Source organism: Mytilus edulis, chromosome 2 (assembly GCF_963676685.1).
Source record: "Mytilus edulis chromosome 2, xbMytEdul2.2, whole genome shotgun sequence".
Taxonomy (NCBI): domain Eukaryota; kingdom Metazoa; phylum Mollusca; class Bivalvia; order Mytilida; family Mytilidae; genus Mytilus; species Mytilus edulis.
This window is the reverse complement of record NC_092345.1, coordinates 12,255,488-12,277,037: the sequence shown is the minus strand read 5'-3', so window position 1 is coordinate 12,277,037 and position 21,550 is coordinate 12,255,488. Positions and strand designations below refer to the sequence as shown.

Here is a 21,550-nt window from a genome sequence, read left to right as displayed (position 1 = left end):
TTTGGATAAGAAAGTTACGGACAGTTTCCCCAGAGGGCATAAATGAAAAAACATAGAACGAGTCCCTCATTTTCCTGTGACCACCTGTTTCAAACAACGCCGGATTTAGTACTGGCTTTACAGTTCGAAATTATTTTTAAAAATAACAGTTTAAATTACAGGTTTCCATTGATTCGGGATGATGTATAAGTACGTTGCCACGTTCAATTATTTTACCTCATTATATAAAACTAATTTTTTCAATCATTATTAGACTGCTATTCGTTTGGGAGGCTTAAATATGTAGTTTCTTTTGTAATTGCCCTACCGTTGTCTAATTTATACCATCCTGGATCGGTTAGGACATTTTTGATCTTTTTGTTTCAGGACTGCTCTCAATGCAGTTATAACATCTCAACTGTCACAACCTTTGGAAATCTAGAGTTGTGCCAGTTCACAACGAAAATAACTATTTTCATTTGGCATATCTTTGTAATCTTTGCGCCGTGTTTGGAAATTTTAAAATTGTATCAGCGTCTGTGGTGTTCGCTCAAATTGTATAAATTCAAGATGTAGAAAAAGTATCTCAGTTTGAATATATTGACATGATTTATTTGACATCGTGCTATTATTGAAGAAGGATATCTGTTATCCGAAATATCTAATATTTGTATATTTTATAGTTATTTAATGGTGATGTTGTACCCTTTTTGACGTGTTATATATTATATTTTGTAGTGTACAGAATCATATTACATGATCCATCGCCCTGTAAGATTGATCGTTGACTATTTATTCAGTCATTTTATATATATATATATATATATATATATATATATAACTCGTCTAAACATCAACCCAACAATGTTAGATCTGTAAATTTGCTTTCGCAAATTTTTGGTTATTCCCTCGCCGGGATTCGAACCCATGCTACTGTGATATCGTGACACAGAATCGCCTGCACTGCAGCCGTCCCGCTAGACCACACGACCACCTGGGCTCTCAAAAAAAGAGCTTTCGGTGGGCATGTGTTACCTTTCCACGTCAGTTTTAATCTAGCGGCGTACTACAGTACATGATATATAAGGCATGAAGATGTTATTGTTACAGATCAGCTCAATTATCTATAGTAAAGGATCCTACAAATTAATGTAAGATACAGTCACAGAAAATAATTATATTCATATATATATATATATATATATGTAGGACTCTAAAGTGCGATGGGGACGCTAAAGTACGATGGTCACGCTAAAGTGCGATGGTCTACGCTAAAGTACGTGGTTCTATACGCTAAAGTGCGATGGTCCAGGAAAATATAGACGTAAAAACGTAGTTCGATAATAACGTTAACAGTAGTTTATACAAACTAAAAATGAACATACCGCAAATATATTAGGAATATTTGATTAACAATTTTTACACCATATGTCCATGACTTACGAGTAATTGATTGAATTTAACCGTTTTTTGTCGGCTGAATCACAATGTTTATAATTTGTGAGTGCTGGAAAAAGGACTTGTGTCCTACAGTCGACCATTTTACTATATAAATACAAAACAGTATACACATACTTATCCTGCTTCTATTTGAAGCGAATAGATACATTCGAATCATTATTTATGTGGCAGTTTACTTTGTGATCCCCATTAAAATGCTGTCGATTTTAATGAAAAGTAACGTCGGTAAAATAGAGATACATGTTTTCATCATTAACTATAAATTGTCTGCTAAAACAAGTTCGTACTGTATATTGTAGGAAAATACGAAAAAGGAGAAAGCTCGGCGAACATTGAATTTCTCTCGCATTTAGATTTAAGCTTATGCAAATAAATGTTGCATTTTTAATTTTCAATGACAAATGTAAGGGAGGTTGCAACATTAGTGTGAACGGCAATCTACACCAATTATCCAAATATTCAATACGCTCCGAATTGTTTAAAATTTATTTTACATGAAATATAATATTAGCAAAACATAAATAACCTTTATAGCAATTATTACTTGGTCAGACTTGTTAATTTAGAAACAATTACTTACGTCTACCAGTAAATTGTAAAGCCTATCACATATGTTATATCTTAGCATAATAGCTTTTGCAAAATGACTTTTTAAACCTCTATGTTTTAATACTTCGAATCTTACCCTTTGGACCATCACACTTTAGCGTGATACACCATCGTACTTTAGCAAACAAACAACCAACGCACTTTAGCGTGAGACACCATCGTACTTTAGCGTAGACCATCGCACTTTAGCGTGACCATCGCACTTTAGCGTGACCATCGCACTTTAGAGTACCATCGCACTTTAGAGTCCTTCATATATATAGACTTGTTTATATAATCCGTTCATCCTATTTTGACTCTTTAAAATTCAAGAGTCTATCCTAAATTGAGATAAATTAAATGGCCTTCCAAATACTTTTCGATCCCTAACATCACTGATAGACATATTAATTGTCGAAATCCGGATATGGTGTAAAAAAATTAGCACCTCATGTCGTGGTTAAACATCTTTGCCGCAAGTTTATTGTTTCTACTTGGTGTTAAGTTAATACAGATATCCGTTTTGTTACACTTTGTGATCAATTTATTTGGCATCGCCAATGGCAGTCAGCAGGGTTAAAGAACATCAGTTGTTCAATCTGCTAGTCAAATGCGTTTTGTTAAAATATATTTTTTCACTCTTTTGGTCTTTTGGAAAATGTCGTTTGTGCTGTATTTAGACCCTTCTACAACGAAATTTGTTACATGCACATGTATAAAAATTGCAGTTTTTATCCAACGCAATCATAGGTTTGAACGTTGTTTTCAATTTAGACTTGTTTATATAAAATTAGCACCTCATGTTGTGGTTTACCATCTTTGCCGCAAGTTAATTGTTTTCTACTTGGTATTAAGTTAATACTGAGATCCATTTTGTTACACCTTGTGATCAATTTATTTGGCAATCGCCAATGGCAGTCAGCAGGGTTTAAGAACATCAGTTGTTCGACCTGCTAGTCAAATGCGTTTTGTTAATATATTTTTTTCACTCTTTTGGTCTTTTGGAAAATGTTGTATGTGCTGAATTTAATAAAAACAGTATTAAAAGAGTTGTCACTACTTTTTTGTCAAATGAATCATATGATTTTATATTCATTCGTTAATCTCTTAATCCTTTTTTTTTCATTGTATTTTTATCTATCAATATTTCAGAACCTTTATTTATATCTGAGGAAGGGGCATATCATAAAAAAAAAATCTGCCAAGAACATCTTGTGTTAATATGTAAAACATTGATTTGGGTAATGTTCCTACCCAAACAAGTGTGTTTATGCACAATCGATATTCATTTTGGGGATTTATATAACACAATTGTTTGACATTTTATGAATAAATTGAAACTTCAATGAATAATATATATATATATAAAGAAGTTAACCATACTTACAGTAAGATTTAAGCTCTATCCTAGAACCACATTTGACTTTCCTGAAGTCTCGACATGTGTTCGTCTTTGTAGAATAGTTTCGGATACTGACAAATCTTCGATTTAGCAGGGTTAGAACAATCGTAATACAGATGACAAAATTTAGAATCCGGAAGTAAACCCGATTTCCTCTTGGAACATGCCTGCTGTCATCCTGAAAGGTAATAAGTTTTCAGATCACGTATACAACATCTGCTATAAAAACCCATATATTGCGTTATATATATATATATATATATATATATATGCATTCATTTAAATTATAACTTGTAAATTAAAAAAAGATATAATCATATGCATCACAGTGACTGTTTGGTATATAATATATAATAGTTATTGGAACCCCTTTAAGTTTTTTTCTAATTTTTCTTCTTATAAATCAACATTAAATATGTTTACCATATCAACACATATATCCACTTCCTAATAATGTGCGATCAATTATAAAAATACAGTATGCTGTTGTGAAAGAACAAATCTAAACATAGCTCAGCTGAATTAAAGATTAATTTAATAGTTAATAATTTGTATGCCTTTCTTTTTATTCATGTACCTCAATATATCACAGAATATTTTTATCGATATAATTATGTTGTCGAGCATATTATCAAGGTTATTTAAATTTTAATGTATTTCGTATTGTGAATGTTTTCAGATTTTGTTGTTAGTGGAGGCTGTTATTTTTAATTTGATTTTCGAATGGGTTAATCGAATGGTGTTATTTAGCAAGTGGGCAATGTGGTAGGAAAGTAGATGATGAGGAAGTTGAGACAAACACATTTAATTTTATCTTAGAAGATATTGTGGCATAGTCTAGGACGCCTCCTCGAAATAAAGAAATATTAAAATAAAATTAAGGGCGGACACATGATTTTAGATTAGGGGCGTGACCTTTAATATCTTGTAGAGAGTAAATATAGCTGGAAACTTGTTAGGTGACAAGTTATGACAATTTCTAGTTTAAGGGAGGTGACCAAGCCCATAACGCCCTCGTGATAATCCGGAACTTAATCTTCAATGTCAAAGACAGTTTGATTTTCGTACAAATAAAACAATGTAGACGTTGACACAAGTTAACAAAAAAATCAAGGGAATCCATAGGATAAATAAATATATATACAAAGAAGCCATACAATGGTATAAAGAAGAGTATGTTTTTTTTTTTCGTCCATTCACCTTTTTCTCTCCTTATTCTAGTGACCCTCATTCAAAATTTTAAAATAAAAACTGATTCTCTCCCATTTTTTGTTGTTAGTGGAGGCTGTTTTATCATTGTGTACATGATAACTAAGTATATATAATGGATTTTCTAGGCGATCTTGATGTTTATTTGCTGAACATTGGGACTTACTCTGTAAACTGAATAACAAATAAATTAATCAACTACTAGAAACCGATTGTTTCCCTGGTTTATTTCATTTAAACTAATGAGGTTATACTAAGATTTTTTTCAAATTTTTACATTTTATATTTAACATACACTGAAATTCCTTTTGGCTTGGGAATAGGCAATCAAATATGTATGTCTATCGAAAAAAAGTTGGTTCAGCTATCCTTCATCGGAGGTTTGGATTCATTTTTTTTTATCTAATTTTCATTGAATACGTTAAACTGCCAATGACGTGTTGTGTGAACTTGTTTTCCAGTTTACTAGACTATTTATACTTTAAAACTTGCTTTGTAATTTCCGTAAACATTCATAGCTAGTGGTCATTACACACGACGAACCAGATAGCTGTAAATCATTCCTATGTCGAATAGACACGAGCAGTCCCTCTACAATCAACCGATGTTGCACAATCATCACTCGTGACCACACCATTTTTTGCTATATGTTTACAACATGTACAATATGAAGAATCTAATTTAGCAACACTTGGATCCAAGAACATGTAGGTAGAACTATACCCCCATAACAAAGAAAATGTTTGTAGGAGTAATACAGCGCAACACAACTTCATCTTTTAACGATCGAACCTTCTGAAATGTACGTTCACCAAAAATGATACATTACAATGTATATTTCACAACAGCTTGTTTATATAGAACTGAAATAGTCACGTCATCCATAGATTAAGGAATTTCAAACTTTCAACGAATTTTACAGCATCAACAAATCCATAACAAAAACAACTTATAAACAGCGCATTGTCCGAGGGGATAAACAGGGATCGGTCATTCTAAAATCCTGACCCTACTACCTTAGTCCTATTACCTTTTTATTATTGTTCGAAGAAAATCGGTCAAAGAAACTTTACATTATTTCACTATTTTTATCTCTTCTCCCGAAGTCTTATCAATTCTTCTTCCTGTCCCATATCTTTTTGTGACCCTCTCCCTGACTGTAACTTACCGACCCCTTATTAACTAATAACCAAATCCAACTCCTCACATTTATTTGATTTTATATATAAAATGAATAAATCTCTTTTTGAACAAATTTAAAAAATAAAATATAAAAGCGTGCACATATAGGATTTGACATTTTTATCTGGGAATTAGGGGCTATTCAAATGAAGGGTGCACACATCGGATTTGTTTAATGTTTGTTAGATTTTAATTTTTGCTGTTGAAGTCGAAAAGATACGTTTTGATATTTTTTTCAACTACTAAAATCTTGTTAATTATTTTTTGCATCAGAGCCAACCTAAAATGGCCCTGGAATTGTGCGACTCTGTTGACCGACTATACTTATCTTGAATGCCATTGGCTTTTGGTGAGTTTACTCCCATTTTTTTATTTTAATATCTTAACCTTTGATATATCATATGAACTCTATTCTTTCTTCATGTGTCTGTCAAAAGCATGTAATTAAGTTGTTTTTGTTGGTTGCTGTCTGCCATATTTTTTCATTAAGTACCGGTCTTTGTAAAATGTAAAAATCATGCAGAAGGTGATTCATGGCATGTCACAGAAGTATTTTTTTTGGCCCTATATCATAAGAACTTTGGTAGATGGTCAAAATTCTGTCTTTATTTTCCCTGTATTATGCCCGTTGCTATGGTAACCACCAAATCAACATTTTGCCTGAATATGTGAAAAAAGACCCTTTTTGAAAATATAAAATAAGGGAATTTAAAGTCCCATAGAAATAAAGTTAATCAATACAAACAATATGTATATTTACAGTATTGACAAACAAAACCCCAAACTATATAAAAACGTTAAAATTGTGAATTTACTAAATAGTTTGTTTCCATAGCAACCATTTAAAAATGTGTTAAAATTCGAAAATGAAATAAATCTGTTTATCTCCCAAGACCAACAATACCATGACATGTCATTGACAAATTTTGAAAGACCACACTCTATATATTAAGAAAATAAAAAGAAAGTCGTGTGTTTTTTTTTCTTTAAAAAAAAATTTAGTCAAAAATTGTCAATTTTCACCAAAATTCAGATTAACAATCAGATGAATAATAAAAAATTTTGAACTTAAAAAGCTAAAACATTCCATTTATATGTGCATTTCTGACACACATTTGTTAATTTTAAACGAGAATATATGATAAATGAAGATATACTTGTACAAAATGAAAAATCATCACTCTGGGTATGGTGCACCCCCCTTTTTTTTCAATTTTTTTTTTTTTTTTTCAAAATTATAAAATTTGTTGAAAGAAATGTGGTATCTCATTGTGTTTACTTGTGAACTAAGAATTTAAGCATAACACAACTTCTAAAGTTGAGGGCAGCACATGTACCCCCTCCCTTCAATCTTATATGTAAGATTTCTCAGAAGTTTAAAAAACAAATGGTAATACGCATAACCCGTTGTCGTGTCTAAGACTGATGCTGTCAGTGAAAAAGAATAAAGTTGAATCCAAAACTTAATTACTAGTAAGTCTATGTATAAAGATAAGAGGATGTGTTGTAATTGTCAATGAGACAATTAACTCTCAACCACAGAGCAAAGACATAGAAATAAACAAAAGAAGATCACCGTATATCCTTCAACAATGAGCATAACATGATTATCTATAAAACAAATCTTAATGAACATTTAAAAAAAATAGCTCAGGATCCTTTCTCTTTCAAAATGGCTATAAAGAAGTTACAGTAACAATTTAATGCAACTCATTGTTGGTTTTTGAAACAGATTGATGCTTTAAAAACTTTAACCCTGGACTAAACAAGAAGACTCACCCTGAAATGTCTGGTTGGTTTTATTTATAATTGAATTACTTTTGTAAATCTGCAAGTGTTATGTAAAGATTTTAATACAAGTATCATATTAACTTAACATTATCAATGTTCTAAGAAAATGAGGTCAGGGTAAGATGAACTATGTCAGACAGACGAAAAAAAGAGAACGGAAACGGAAAATTCAGCATTTTTTCCATTTTTAAAGGGGCATAACTTATTGACAGTACCTGTTACACCAATAACATTCTAACTGTTCTGAATTTTATGGAAATAAGCATTGTGTGTAAGTTTCAAAACATTTGGTTGTGGCAAACTTAAGTTAGAGAACGGAAACAAAAAAGTCAGCATTTTTTTCCATTTGTATAAGGGTATAAGTCTGAAACGGACGTACTTACAGACAAGGGTACAACTTAATGCCCCCTTTGCTACAGTGGGGGCATACAAATTCTACATGTTCTATCTGAGGAAATATATACCAACGATCTACATTAAATTGTGCAAGAATTTGTCAATGTTTCTATTGTATATGGTGGAAAAGGACAGCTTGTCTTTTTTTTTTTTTTTTTTAAATAACTGAATTATTATTTGTATACCGCAGAATAATCGCGTCTTTTTATGGTTCTCAAAAATATTTTCCTTGTGGCCCTGAGGAAAATTTGCTGGTCCGAACTATTGTATACTGTTTTGATTCTCAAACCTTTATGACAACCATGTGCAATGACCATTCTTGAATTTTGCCTAATTTAATCAATTGTTATATTTACATATTTTTATGCCCCCGCAGTGGCGGAGGGGGCATTAAGGTTTACCCTTGTCCGTCCGTCAGTATGTCCCAACGTTGGTTTCTGTTCTCTATCTTTAGTTTGCCTCAACCAAATGTTATGAAACTTAATCACATTACTTATTACCATAAAACAAGACTAAGTTTGGTAGTGTCACTTAAACCTTCCAAGAGTTATGCCCCTTTACAAATAGAAATATTGCTGAATTTCCGTTTCTGTTCTCTAACTTTAGTTTGTCTTTACCAGATGTTATTAAAATTATACACAATGCTTAAAACCACCAAATGCAGATCAACTTTGAATTTTGGTGGTGTAACTTTCACTGTTCTATGCAATGCCTCTTTATAGAGGGAAAAAGATGCTGAATTTTTTGTTTTGTATTTCATTCTTTAGTTTGCCTCAACCAAATGTTACGAAACTTTTACACAATTCTTATCACCATAAAAGTTAGTACACAATTGGTAAGTGTCTTCAGTCATGTCCGTTTATAACTTTTATGATATGGAAGCGGGAGCATCATCTGTGTCCAATGGACACATTCCGCATTTATTTCAAATCTTTTAGATAAGTTAGAGTATTATATATTAGAATAAAAAGAAAGGTTCTGTAGTTCTTCTTCAATTTCAATTTTAGCACAGTTAAATCGACATAGTGACAAATAAGTGTTTGCATAAAGGTTTCGATACATGTCGATTTACATTGGAGGTAAATAGTAACAGCCATTATAATCTGACTTTGCGCAATAGTATACTAGTCCACAAAAGAAACGATACAAGGCAATGTATTTTCCATATATAATGAAATTGGAAACACTGTACCAAGATTAAAACTGTCCCATTTGTCTAATCTTTACAGAGTGTTATTATCTTATCAAAACCACTGATTTATTATAAGACAAAAAAAATATTTTATTTTTTTATTTTTGTTATATCAAAAATAGTATTTTTATAAATAAACCAGATGCTCCACAGGGGCAGCTTTATACGACCGCAGAGGTATTGCACAATACTTAACATAATAATTTTGGACCCCGATTTGGACCAACTTGAGAACTGGGCCCATAATCAAAAATCTATGACCATGTTTAGATTCAGCATATCAAAGAACCCCAAGAATTCACTTTTTGTTAAAATCAAGCTAAGTTTAATTTTGGACCCTTTTGACCTTAATGTAGACCAATTTGAAAACAGGACCAAAAATTAAGAATCTGAATACACGGTTAGATATGGCATATCAAAGAACCCCAATAATTAATGTTTTGATGAAATCAAACAAAGTTTAATTTTGGACCCTTTTGGCCCCTAATTCGTTGGGACCAAAACTCCCAAAATCAATCCAAACCTTCCTTTTGTGGTTATAAACCATGTGTTAAAATTTCATAGATTTCTATTAACTTATGCTTAAGTTATTATGCAAAAACCAAGAAAAATGCTTATTTGGTACCTGTTTTTGGCCCCTAATTCCTAAACTGTTGTGACTAAAACTCCCAAAATCAATTCCAACCTTCCTGTTGTGGTCATAGAGACCTTATGTTAAAATTTCATAGATTTCTTTTTACTTAAACTAAAGTTATTGTGCGAAAACCAAGACAAATGCTTATTTGGGCCCTTTTTTGCCCCTAATTCCTAAACTGTTGGGACCAAAACACCAAGAATCAATCCCAACCTTTCTTTCATGGTCATAAACCATGTGTTTAAATTTCATAGATTTCAATTTACTTTTACTAAAGTTAGAGTGCGAAAACCAAATGTCTTCGGACGACGACGACGCCAACGTGATACCAATATACGACCAAATAATTTTCAATTAAAAAAAATCGAAATAAGAACTTAATTTTTTTCGTTTAAACATGGTGCGCTTAAAATTTTGATTGCCAACCGTCCTTGTGTCCATCTGGCTGTCCTTGCAGCGCTCGCACATGTACAAATTATGTCAGATTTTTAAGAAACTAATACTTTAGGTTATTATAAGCAATCAATATCTCAAACAAGTTAAATATTGGTGGTCAATCGACTTTTATAAAAACAGTTATAACCCTTGAAAATAATAAATTTATGGAAAATAGCCCCTTTAACGCTCCCACAGGTACAATTCTTGCCAGATTTTTAATAAAACTTATACACTAGATTAATATCAACAATATCTCGGATGAGTTCTATAATCATGGACAATTGACTTTTTTTAAAGAGTTATGACCCTTAAAAATATTAAAATTTATGAAAAGTGGCCTTGTTAGCGCTCTCGATGGTACAAATTTTTTATTTTTTATTTTCAGTTTATTTCTGATAGAACGGATGTAGTTTTTTTAGGTCACCGTTTCAAAGGAACTGTGAATTTTACCATCACTTTGCTTCCGTTGTCGTCTGTCCGGTGTAAAATATTTGAAACATTTCCACTGAAACTACTGAACCAATTCCAGTAAAACTTATAAACTGAATGATTCTTAGGATATCTAGAATAAAGTGTGTGTTCTATTTTTATTTTGTAAAAAAACATGGCCGCCATGGGTAAAATAAGAACATGGGGGTAAAATGCAGTGTGTAGCTCATATCTCAAACACTAAAGCCTTTTAAGAGCAAATTTTCAGATGAATCTAACAACCCATTGTTGGGTTGCTGCCACTAAATTGTTAATTGTACGGAAATTTTGCAGTTTTGGTTATTATCTTGAATATTATTAATGACAAAGATAAACTGTAAACAGCACAACTTTCAGCAAAGTAGGATCTACAAATAAGTTTATATGACCAGAATTGTCAATTGAATCCTTATGGAGTTATAGCCCTTTAAAGAAACTTGTTCATCTAGTTTGCTTCCTTTAAAAAAAATCTTCTTCTGAATATGCTTAATCAATTTCAGTCCAACTTGGGAGTTATAATCTTGTATAAATTTAGTTTTTTATTTCCTTGTACTTCAAGAAACTTAGCCACTATGGCTAAAATGGAACATAGGGGTAAAATTCATTTTTTGCTTTTGAAGAAAAAACGACAGATACAAAGAACATTTAAATGGAATTGTTAAGCCACTCATTGATATATATTGAAGGGACAAATAATCATTGATGCAAGATTTAACCAAAAATTACAGGCGATCGATTCAGGTTCTTTAGAGTCAATTTTAAAGACCATGAAATAGCATCTAAAGATTTTAAATTTCTGTTTTGGTTGTTCTCTCTTTGACACATTCCCCATTTCTAAAAAAAAATCTAATAGAGTCTATATAAAAATGGTGTAGGGGGTTCTATTATTGCCATCACCCTTTTAAGAAATTTCATGTTTGAATGCTCAAAATGTTCACAATTGAATTCCATCTTTTAAATTTTTTAATAATTTTTTGAATTTTGAAAAAAAAGGGGGGGGGGCACCATGCCCAGAAAGAAAAAATGTCCTTCTCTACAAAAATATCTCTATCAATCATATTTTCTCATTTATAATTACCAAATTTGTGTCAGGAATGCACGCATAAATGGAATTTTTTAGCTTTTTAAGTTCAAAATGTTTCAGTATTCATCTGTTTGGTAATCTGAATTTTGGTGAAAATTGACAATTTTTGACTAAAATTATTTTTTAAAGAAAAAAAAACACACGACTTTCTTTTTATTTTCTTAATATATAGAGTGTTGTCTTTCAAAATTTGTCAATGACATGTCATGGTATTGTTGGTCTTGGGAGATAAACAGATTTAAAATTTTAAAGTTTTTGAAATTTTTCATTTTCGAATTTTAACACATTTTTAAATGGTTGCTATGGAAACAAACTATTTAGTAAATTCAAAATTTTAACGTTTTTGTATAGTTTGGGGTTGTGTTTGTCAATACTGTAAATATACATATTGTTTGTATTGATTAATTTTATTTCTATGGTTCTTTAAAATCCATTATATTTCAATTTTCAAAGGTTACTTATAGACGTATTTAGGCAAAATTTTGTAAGGATGGTTTCTATGGCAACCAAGGTTGAAAAGAAAAAATTAATACAGAAAACTTATTTTCATACCATACCTTCATCATAAACAAAATATAAAGACATTCGAAGAGGGGTCATGAATCGCCCATCAACAGGAACCTGCATGATTCTTACAAAGACCGGTACTTAATTGTTTAGGTATAAATCGGGCCGTTAGTTTTCTCTTATAGTAGATTATTGTGATTTTTTTTGTAAATTGTCTGTATCGAGTCAGAAATGGGGCAGTTGTTCTTCACTTGTTCCGTTGATTGATTTCGTTTGATTGTGTCAGCTTTTATGAATTTCACCTGGATGAATTTGCCATGAAGTTCAGTATTTTATGGATTTCACCTAACTGAATTTGCCATGAAGTTCAGTATTTTAGGGATTTCACCTGGATGAACTTGCCATGAAGTTCAGTATTTTGATTTCACCTAGATGAATTTGCCATGAAGTTCAGTATTTTCGTTATACTTTTATGGATTTCACCTGGATGAATTTGCCATGAAGTTCAGTATTTTCGTTATACTTTTTGTCATACCGGGACCTTTTCGATCTTACTAACGTGAGGGTATCCACATTGCACCTATTCTTGAAGGTTTTCATCTTCGTTTTTTTTTAAACGAAAAATCCATTAATTCTGTGTCCTTTTTTTTGACAGCTGAATTTTCATTTTCTAAATTATACCATAAATTTAGTTTCCAGTCCATACTGAGTCATAGTAAAATAGGTTTGAACCTACCTAAAACAACCCAGATTTTGTAATGAGGAATACATATACCTTAATATCACCAATTCTTAACTTCACTTCCATACAAATAGAACAACTAATGTTTTGCTCTATTTCTCCACATTTTAGGAACAACTGCACAATACTTCATGCCCTTATGCTCATTGTTAAAAAAACGAAAGCCCATTCGACATACAGATATATAAACAACATTGGTAAAGCCAAACCGATAAAAGGACACAAAACCAATAAGTGTGGTTCTTACTCAGTGCGCACTAAAATCATAATAATACGTTTATATTTGACTTTTTTTCAATTCATATTAATGTGTAGGCTATTTATATCGACAACAAGTTAAAAAGTAGAGATAGAGTATATGTTTTTATTCAAGTTATATTACATTTGGGTTGTCAAGTAAACTTTCCTCGGCAGAGTCAAATTAAGAAATATCGTCCTGCTTCTTTTCAACTGAAAGAAAAAGAGGACTATAAAATAGATAAGGATTACATGGATAATTGACACTCATAATAAACAAATAGATAATAATTACCATTGAGACAAATTTCTACGCGGATAAACTATATTATATGTTTATAAATTTAGAAATTATCAGGTTAAAAAAAGGTTTCAACTTCCTCATGCAGAGTTGTCCTTAGATGGATTTGGTTATTTCTTTGTGTCCTTTTAGCATGTTTAGGTTATACAGCTCTTCAGCTGTTTTTGTTTTTAAACAACATTGGCTTTCAAATATTTAGCTTTGAACATTCCTGACGAAGGTAAATCCGAAAGAAAAAAAATACCTCAAGCGCATGAAATTTAAAAGTTAGTTTTATTTTCATTTGTACAGCATTCGGGTGGATTATCAGTCCCCGGGATATCATCAACTCAGTAGTCAGTTCTTTGGTTCTGATTTTATTTATCAAATAAAGGCAACAGAAGTATACAGGTGTTCAAAAGTCATAAATCCATTGAGGGAAAACTAATCCGGGTTACAAATTAATTCCGAGGGAAACACATCAACTATAAGATGGGGGGAAAGGAACAACAGGAACACTGAAGTGCATCACAAACAAACGCCAACATACATAGAATGAACTATTTGATAATAGATGCCATATTCCTCACTTTTAACAGGGCATCTTAAGAAACAATTGTGGGCTGAATCTGGTTTATTGGTTAGCCAAACAAACCTTTCTTTAATTGTTCGTTTATGAATTTATGAACTATTAAGAAACTTAAGTTTCAACTTATTCGTGCAATGTTGCCCTTAGATGTTTTAGATTTCTGTCCTATAACGATTCTACTGTTTCAGTTTTTATACATCTTTGGCTTTTAAATATACAGCTATGGGTGTTCCTAATGTAGTTAAATCCAGAAAAGTGTTTCGAACACATGAAATTCATAAAGTGTTGTTTTCATTTTTTCTAGGCGGTTATATATCGTCTGATAAAACAAATAACCAAATAGTATGTCTATAGAAAAAAATAGAGAATACGACTAACATGCATACTGAATATCATTTTCATTATTGAAATGCGGAAAGGCAAAGATACCAAATGAACATTCAAACGTATTAGTCGAAAATAAACTGACACCGTCATGGCAAAAAGGAAAAAGAACAGAAAGACAAACAATAATATACAAATCACACCGAAGAAAAATTAAAGACTGAAAACACGAACCATACCAAAATACAGTGGTGATCTAGTACGTAATATTCACCGTATATTCCAAACATTGGTGAATTATAGAGCTACTCATCGTTGTGGTGTGCATACGTTATAGGTATGTTCTCCTTGAAAAGCGGTAAAAGGTGCTGTTTTTTATTAATCTATTCTGAATGTGTTTTGGTCTATATGTTATGCTAAGCTTACCATGACTTGGTTCCACAAGGTTTACAGACATCGTAGACATGCTGGCAACTCTGACGTCTGTAATCAAACACAGTACCGACAGCACAATTGTATCGGAATTGTCTCCCATAGTAACACCAGATATATCCCCGGCACCCTAGAGTAGGGTAATACTTATTTATCTTCCGGCTACATTCAACAACCTGACATGTCTTTTTGTTGAAACCATATCTGGCGTTTGGGCAGATTCCTTCTTTTATAAATCTTTCGCCCTTGCAAAGCATGTACCAAGGCGATCCTGCTCCAGTTTTCTCTGTATGGGGATTGGCTCCGTCTGGATACCCCTCGCAATTTGGATGATATAACTCACATGGTGGACCTCGAAATCCATGTTGAGGTGGATAGTATTGACCTAGTATAACAAAATAATAATTTAATAATCACAAGTGATCATTATAGTATTTTCACAAAATATGCCGTTTAATTTAAACAAAAAGTCAACGAAATCACATTATACAATTAACACAAATTTAGTCAGCCTGACAATGTACCACTGACAGGTTCAAGAAGAGAATGTACCGGGGTTTCATTATGACAGTGTTTGTGGAGACCCTCTCAAAAGCGCTTTTTATATTTTAGATCCGCACCATTCTTTATAATAAACTTAGCATCTTGTCAAATTAAGTGTCATATAATTGCTTGCACAGATAATACTGGTCAATGTTTTACTTTGCATACGAAACAGAGAGGTTTTAGCTTACAGTGTGTTTTGCAATAACAAGACCTTCGATCTCACCCTATATGAAATTTACTGACCCCATATATCTCGTATTAGGTCACTAACACACCATGTAACTAATAATATCAATCAAGCATAGTTCCGAATATTTTTTGGTAAATTACTTTGTTTATTTACCTTTTTAATAGGATTAATAAGGAAAGTTTAACTTTTATTTGACATATTTGGAGAGTCCAAACATTTATCCTCTTTTACATTAGACAGCATATGACATTCAACTAGGTACTTTAAAATATGTGCAGAAATTCAAATGGTTTACTTAGTATTGGTGTTCAAATCGTCTTCAATATTACTGCAGTATGTTATAACAACCTATAAGATTATTGTTGATTTTCGCAAACCAAACTTATTATGCTTGTATATCTTATGATATTTTATGATATTGTATGTAAATTGTAATACTTAACATGCGTTTGCTTGTCTTGAAGTGAAACAACAACCGGAAAGAAATAGTTCTTAAAATATTTGTATAATACAGTACGTTTGTCATATCTCTTGAAATAAATCTTTAGAAAAAGAAAATGGAGTACAGCTCTATGTTTGACATACTTACAGTAAGATTTAAACTCTATCCTGGATCCACACTTTACTTTCTTGAAGTCTCCACATGTGTTTGTCTTTGTTGAGAAAAGTTTGGGATACTGACAAATCTTCGATTTAGCAGGGTTAGAACAATCGTAATACAGATGACAAAATTTAGAATCCGGAAGTAAACCCGATTTCTTCGTGGAACATGCCTGTTGTCTTTCTGGAAGATGACAATATCATAGTTTAAAATCAAGGAACATATTCCTGTGCCATTAGTGTAATTATTTTAATATAAGGGTACTCAATTGTTGAATGCAGACATTCTACCACTGAAAATCGTATTTATCAAACATTGAATATCCGTCAATGATCAAATCAAAAAGCATACTAATAACTTTAAACGGTATTATGTCTTCCTTTATATTATCAGAGGTTTGTTTGATGCAAAAAAAACTCATTCACTGCTTTACGATTAAAAAATATCATTTATACATGTTATATATATTCATTGATGATTAAACTTGATATCAAGGGAACATTTTGTAGATCATTCTTGATATTATAACTCGGATAAGAACCACGTTGATAACAAGGATGCCTCTTTCCTGACATTCTTTGATTATCTCTATCGCATATTCAAGTTCTCTGCCTGTACCATCTTTTCTCTTTCAAAAAACTTTCCAATGATTTATGTTTTTGTTATTTTAACTTACCTTGTAACTTTCTGGAACATTCTTCTGAGCTGGTAGTTTTAGAACACGTCGAACCATTCAGTTTTGAACCACTATAACGGTGTAGACAAGAAACAAAGCGTGCAGTCCCCCTACAATCAATTGTGGCTCCACAATCATTGCTGGTAACTACGCTGTTAGCAATATTTTGACAATATGATACATTCAATCTGATTGTCCTTGGGTAATCAAAGAAGTTGGGCATACGATTAAAACCGTAACCCCCTTTAAATGACAAGGTTTGTAGGAATAGAATAACGCAAAAGAACTTCATCATTTAAGATCGAACCTTCTGAAATGTACGTTCACCGAAATGACACATAACAATGTATATTACACAACAGCTTGTTTATATAGAACTGAAATCGTCACGTCATCCATAGATTATTCAAAGGCAAACTTTTCAATAATTTGACAGCAGAAAAATCCATTTAAAAATATTATGTAAATGGTGTCGTGTTTGGTTTCCTGTTTGTGTTATGTGAAACGAACTTGACGTAAGGGTACTATGGTATATGTCGGTTTATTATGACAGTAACAGGGGGTGACGAATTACTTGTACAGAGAGTTATTATTATATACTACTATATTTTATTTTATTTTATTTGATATGAGAAAAAATAATAATTACAAATAAACGCGTTCAAATTATTTTATATAGAGAACCTATACATATAACGGAATTCGTATTTTTAGCTGAGAAAAGGGTCAGTTTATCCTTATATTTTGTAAGGAACAAAAATGAGATTTTTTTTTTTTTTTTTTTTTTTGATAAAATTCAATGTTTTGCTTCAAGATTTGTGGCTACTTTATTCGTAAAATACAAAAACAATCAGGTATACCGATTAGCCCAAAGTTAATTTAAAAATTTTAATTGTGTTTTGTTGATTTTGCTTCGAAATGCAGTACATATTATTACCTATATTACATGTATGTTTCATTTGAATCCGTAATTTTGATTGGCTGAACACAATTGCGATGCACTCTAATATCACATTTCATTTCCGTATAAAATACAACAGCTTTGGCTGGATGTGCTATCCCTGCATAAATAAATGCATAGAAAATAGACAGCTGCGCCATAAGCGCATGATACGCCCGCCGTGTTATCAAAGAATAAAGTTTATTAACTTATCAATGTTACATTAGAAATTTTATATATAAAAAAAAGAGTTATCTTTAATGATATAAATCAGTCACCTACATTTCACGAAAACTGCTCAAAGCATTTTTGAGTTATTGTCCGAAACTTTAACCTGGAATATCTCCCTTCTTTAAGGTGGCTCGGGAGTCGGGCCTATTTAAAGTTTCTATCAGACGTGCCGTATTTTTTGTTATTCTATTCTTTACAGAAAGTGAATCAAATTGGTAAAAAAAATAGGGTGTCACGGACCATTTAAGCTCAAAATTTTACTTTTAAATAGGTATGTAAAAGGAACAATTTTCAATGAAAAGATAGGAAAAATAGAGGTGTTGACATATTTTTATCAGAATATCAAAAAAACGTTCTATGACAATTGGTCCAAAACTGTTATATAACAAGCTGAAATATAGCTTCAAAAAATGAGCAAATAAAAAACATAGGTCACCGATAAGGAAAAAAATACTTTGCCTTAAAACTCAAAATTTTGGCGGGAAAATGTTGAAAATGGGTGAAATGTCATTTTCAGCCGTTCACAGATACACATAATAACGATAATATTCTTTTAGTGACATAACTACAATGATTTAACATTTCTAATCAATCAAAATATTTTAAAAAAATAATATCGAATTTGCGACACATACTTGTCGTGTAGATTGTAATCCATGCGTGAAATTATGCGCAGTCGAATAGTCCCACCTTAATGCATAAAACCCCCAAACTTGGAAACTTAAAATCTGAAATTGATAAGAATTGAAAGGGAGCTTGCAACTATAGATATAAACAATTCACCAGAGTTTCAAGATAACTGCTCAAAGCATTTTTGAGTTATTGTCCGAAAACTGGGAAATTCCCCTATTTGTAATGAATAAAACCCATAACTCGAAAACGTAGAATCTAAAATTTCTAAAAATTGAAAAGGAGGTCATGTCAATATAAATGAACAATTGACCAAAGTTTCTTGCATATTGGTGAAAGCATTTTTTGAGTTCATGTCTGAAAACTAAAGAATCCCCCTTTTTGTAATAAATAAAATCCCAAAACTCAGAAACGTAAAATCTAAAATCTACAAAAACCAAAGGGAGCTCACGTCAATAAGTATAACAATTCACAAAAGTTTCATTCAAATTGGTAACAGCGTTTTTGAGTTAATGTCCGACATGTTACGACGCATCGGAACAGACGGACGGACGGACGGACGAACAATGGTATAAAATAATAAGTCCTGTAAACGGACGTATAGAAAACAAAAAAAACTTCATTATTTACTCTCAATTAATTGCATGGCAGTAGCATACAATTTAATACTAAGATCTACTATCTAAAAGTATTCCACATGTATGCTTCTTTTTTTTATGATTTTATATGACCGTGGTATAAATCGTACTTTAATTGTGCTTACATTGTTAGTATGAAGCGTGGAAATCGAAAAGTGTTTAGATGATCAACGTTTTCACATCCCAATAAAATTATATATCAAAAATAATCTATAAACAAACAAAATCTTTGGGTATAACTCTTATAATTTCATGGTTGTGGCATACACATGTAACATAAGAGTTGCCTTGTTTTAGTGATTTTATATGTTGTAAAAATGCTGAACGTGCGCACAATATCAGTATGACCACTGAATCGAAATGTAATCATAAGAATTAACTGCTTCTTTGATTACGGAATTTCCGTTTTGAAATTTCCTCGGAGTTCAGTATTTTTGTGATTTTACTTTTTATAATTTTAAAGGTTTGATCGTGCTGATCCTTTCAGAATGTATTTAACGCCTCGGATCCCTACTTCATACAAAATAGTAATGTAAAAGAGGGACGAAAGATACCACAGGGACAGTCAAATTCATAAATCTAAAACAAACTGACAACGCCATGGCTAAAAATGAAAAAGACAACAAACAACAGCACACTTCACAACATAGAAAACTAAAGAATAAACAACACGATCCCCACTAAAAAAAAATAGGGGTGATCTCAGGTGCTCCGGAAGGGTAAGCAGATCCTGCTCCACATGTGGCACCAGTCGTGTTGCTTATGTGATAACAAATCCGGTAAATAGTCTAATTCGGTAGGTCACATTCATGAAAGGGAAGGGATTGTAGTTACGACGTAATTAAGGAACATATATCATTTGTGAAACGGTTATTCCATAACGGTCAACCAACTCGTGATGGCGTGCGTAAAATTTACGAAGGGATGATTTCAACTTCACCATTTGGAACTCTTGGTTTAATAGCTTCCTTGTGAGCAGCAACCCTTTATCAAGAGAATCATGATAGGAAATGCAAGCACGGGAATATCGTATCAATTGCGAGATATATACCTGGTCGTAAAGTTTTGTTTTAAACCGACCCTTAATGTAAGCTTTTACACCGAAAATAAAATTATATAAAGAAGCATTCAATTCTTAAATGTTTTCCTTCAGTTTGATAGGTGACTTCAATTTCAAGAGGGCGACTACATATACTGCCTGACATTAATTTCTGTAGCCTTGACATTTGTGTCATTTTGAGGGGGAAACTGTCGTCAGGTTATCAAAACTATATTGAATACGAGTATTTCGCCATCTAGAAGTACGAATAACACCATATGATCATCTTGGTTTTTATCTAAGAAAGAAATTGGCGCAATCATGATATTCTTTTTAACCCAATTTTTTTTTTAATGTCCTGTACCAAGTCAGGAATATGATCCTGGTAATGTCATGTATCATCTGTTTAACGTTCATCTTATTAATTACCCGGACCATAAGAGTATGAGAATACGCGTATGGCACGTACAAATACTCTTATGGTCCGGAACAATTTCATCTATATGGACCTGTTCTCTCTGTAGTGACAAATTTCAGGGGTCAAAAAATTACAGAGCACTTTTACTACTGAAATGTTATGATCGAAATAATACAAAAAAAATCTTCTTTCAAACAAAAAATGGTTCTCAAATAATTGTATGATTAGCATGTTTTATTTATGATTATTTTCATCATTATTATAATAATATGAAAGACCAATGGTTGACACAATCTTTAATTATAAATTCCTTAATAAAGGAGGTTTGCTACTCAGTTTCTTTAGAAATTTGTTAGATTTTCGGAATCCTCTGGGTTTATCCATCAAAGTGCCTCTAAATGTTTTGCCCATTAAAAGTAACCCCTTTTTTCTTCATATTTTCATTCCATACAGATATATTTTGATAAGCCTTGCTCAATCTTATGAAATCCTTGTTATTTAAAAAAAACCATTCTAAATAGATAATGGCCAATGTTAACTGAATCATGAATGAAAAGCCTAGGGAAAACCAAGGATTTGTATAGTAAGTATTATATATGTCTCTGGTAAGACTATACAAATCCTTGGGAAAACTTTCAGCCAAATTTTCAATGGCTTAATTATTTCTCGAAAACAAACACACGGACCCTCCATCATGTCCATTTTT

General features: G+C 31.9%; 1 protein-coding gene across 2 annotated transcripts in view; it reads right to left on the bottom strand.

Annotated features, from left to right (window-relative positions):
* The window catches only part of LOC139511476 (uncharacterized), a 78,480-nt gene extending 61,161 nt beyond the window's left edge, over positions 1-17,319 (bottom strand). Inside the window, exons 1-4 of one of the 2 annotated variants that reach the window (XM_071298251.1) lie at positions 16,949-17,291; positions 16,261-16,455; positions 14,930-15,320; positions 13,404-13,523 (exon numbers count right to left, since the gene is read on the bottom strand). In XM_071298251.1, the coding sequence (XP_071154352.1) occupies positions 13,520-13,523; positions 14,930-15,320; positions 16,261-16,455; positions 16,949-17,243 (885 nt within the window). In that variant the 5' untranslated portion in view covers positions 17,244-17,291 and the 3' untranslated portion in view covers positions 13,404-13,519. Of the gene's footprint in view, positions 1-13,403; positions 13,524-14,929; positions 15,321-16,260; positions 16,456-16,948 lie in introns of those variants that run through there. The other variant, XM_071298250.1, reaches the window with a different exon arrangement.
* Between the last annotated feature and the right edge of the window lie 4,231 nt (positions 17,320-21,550).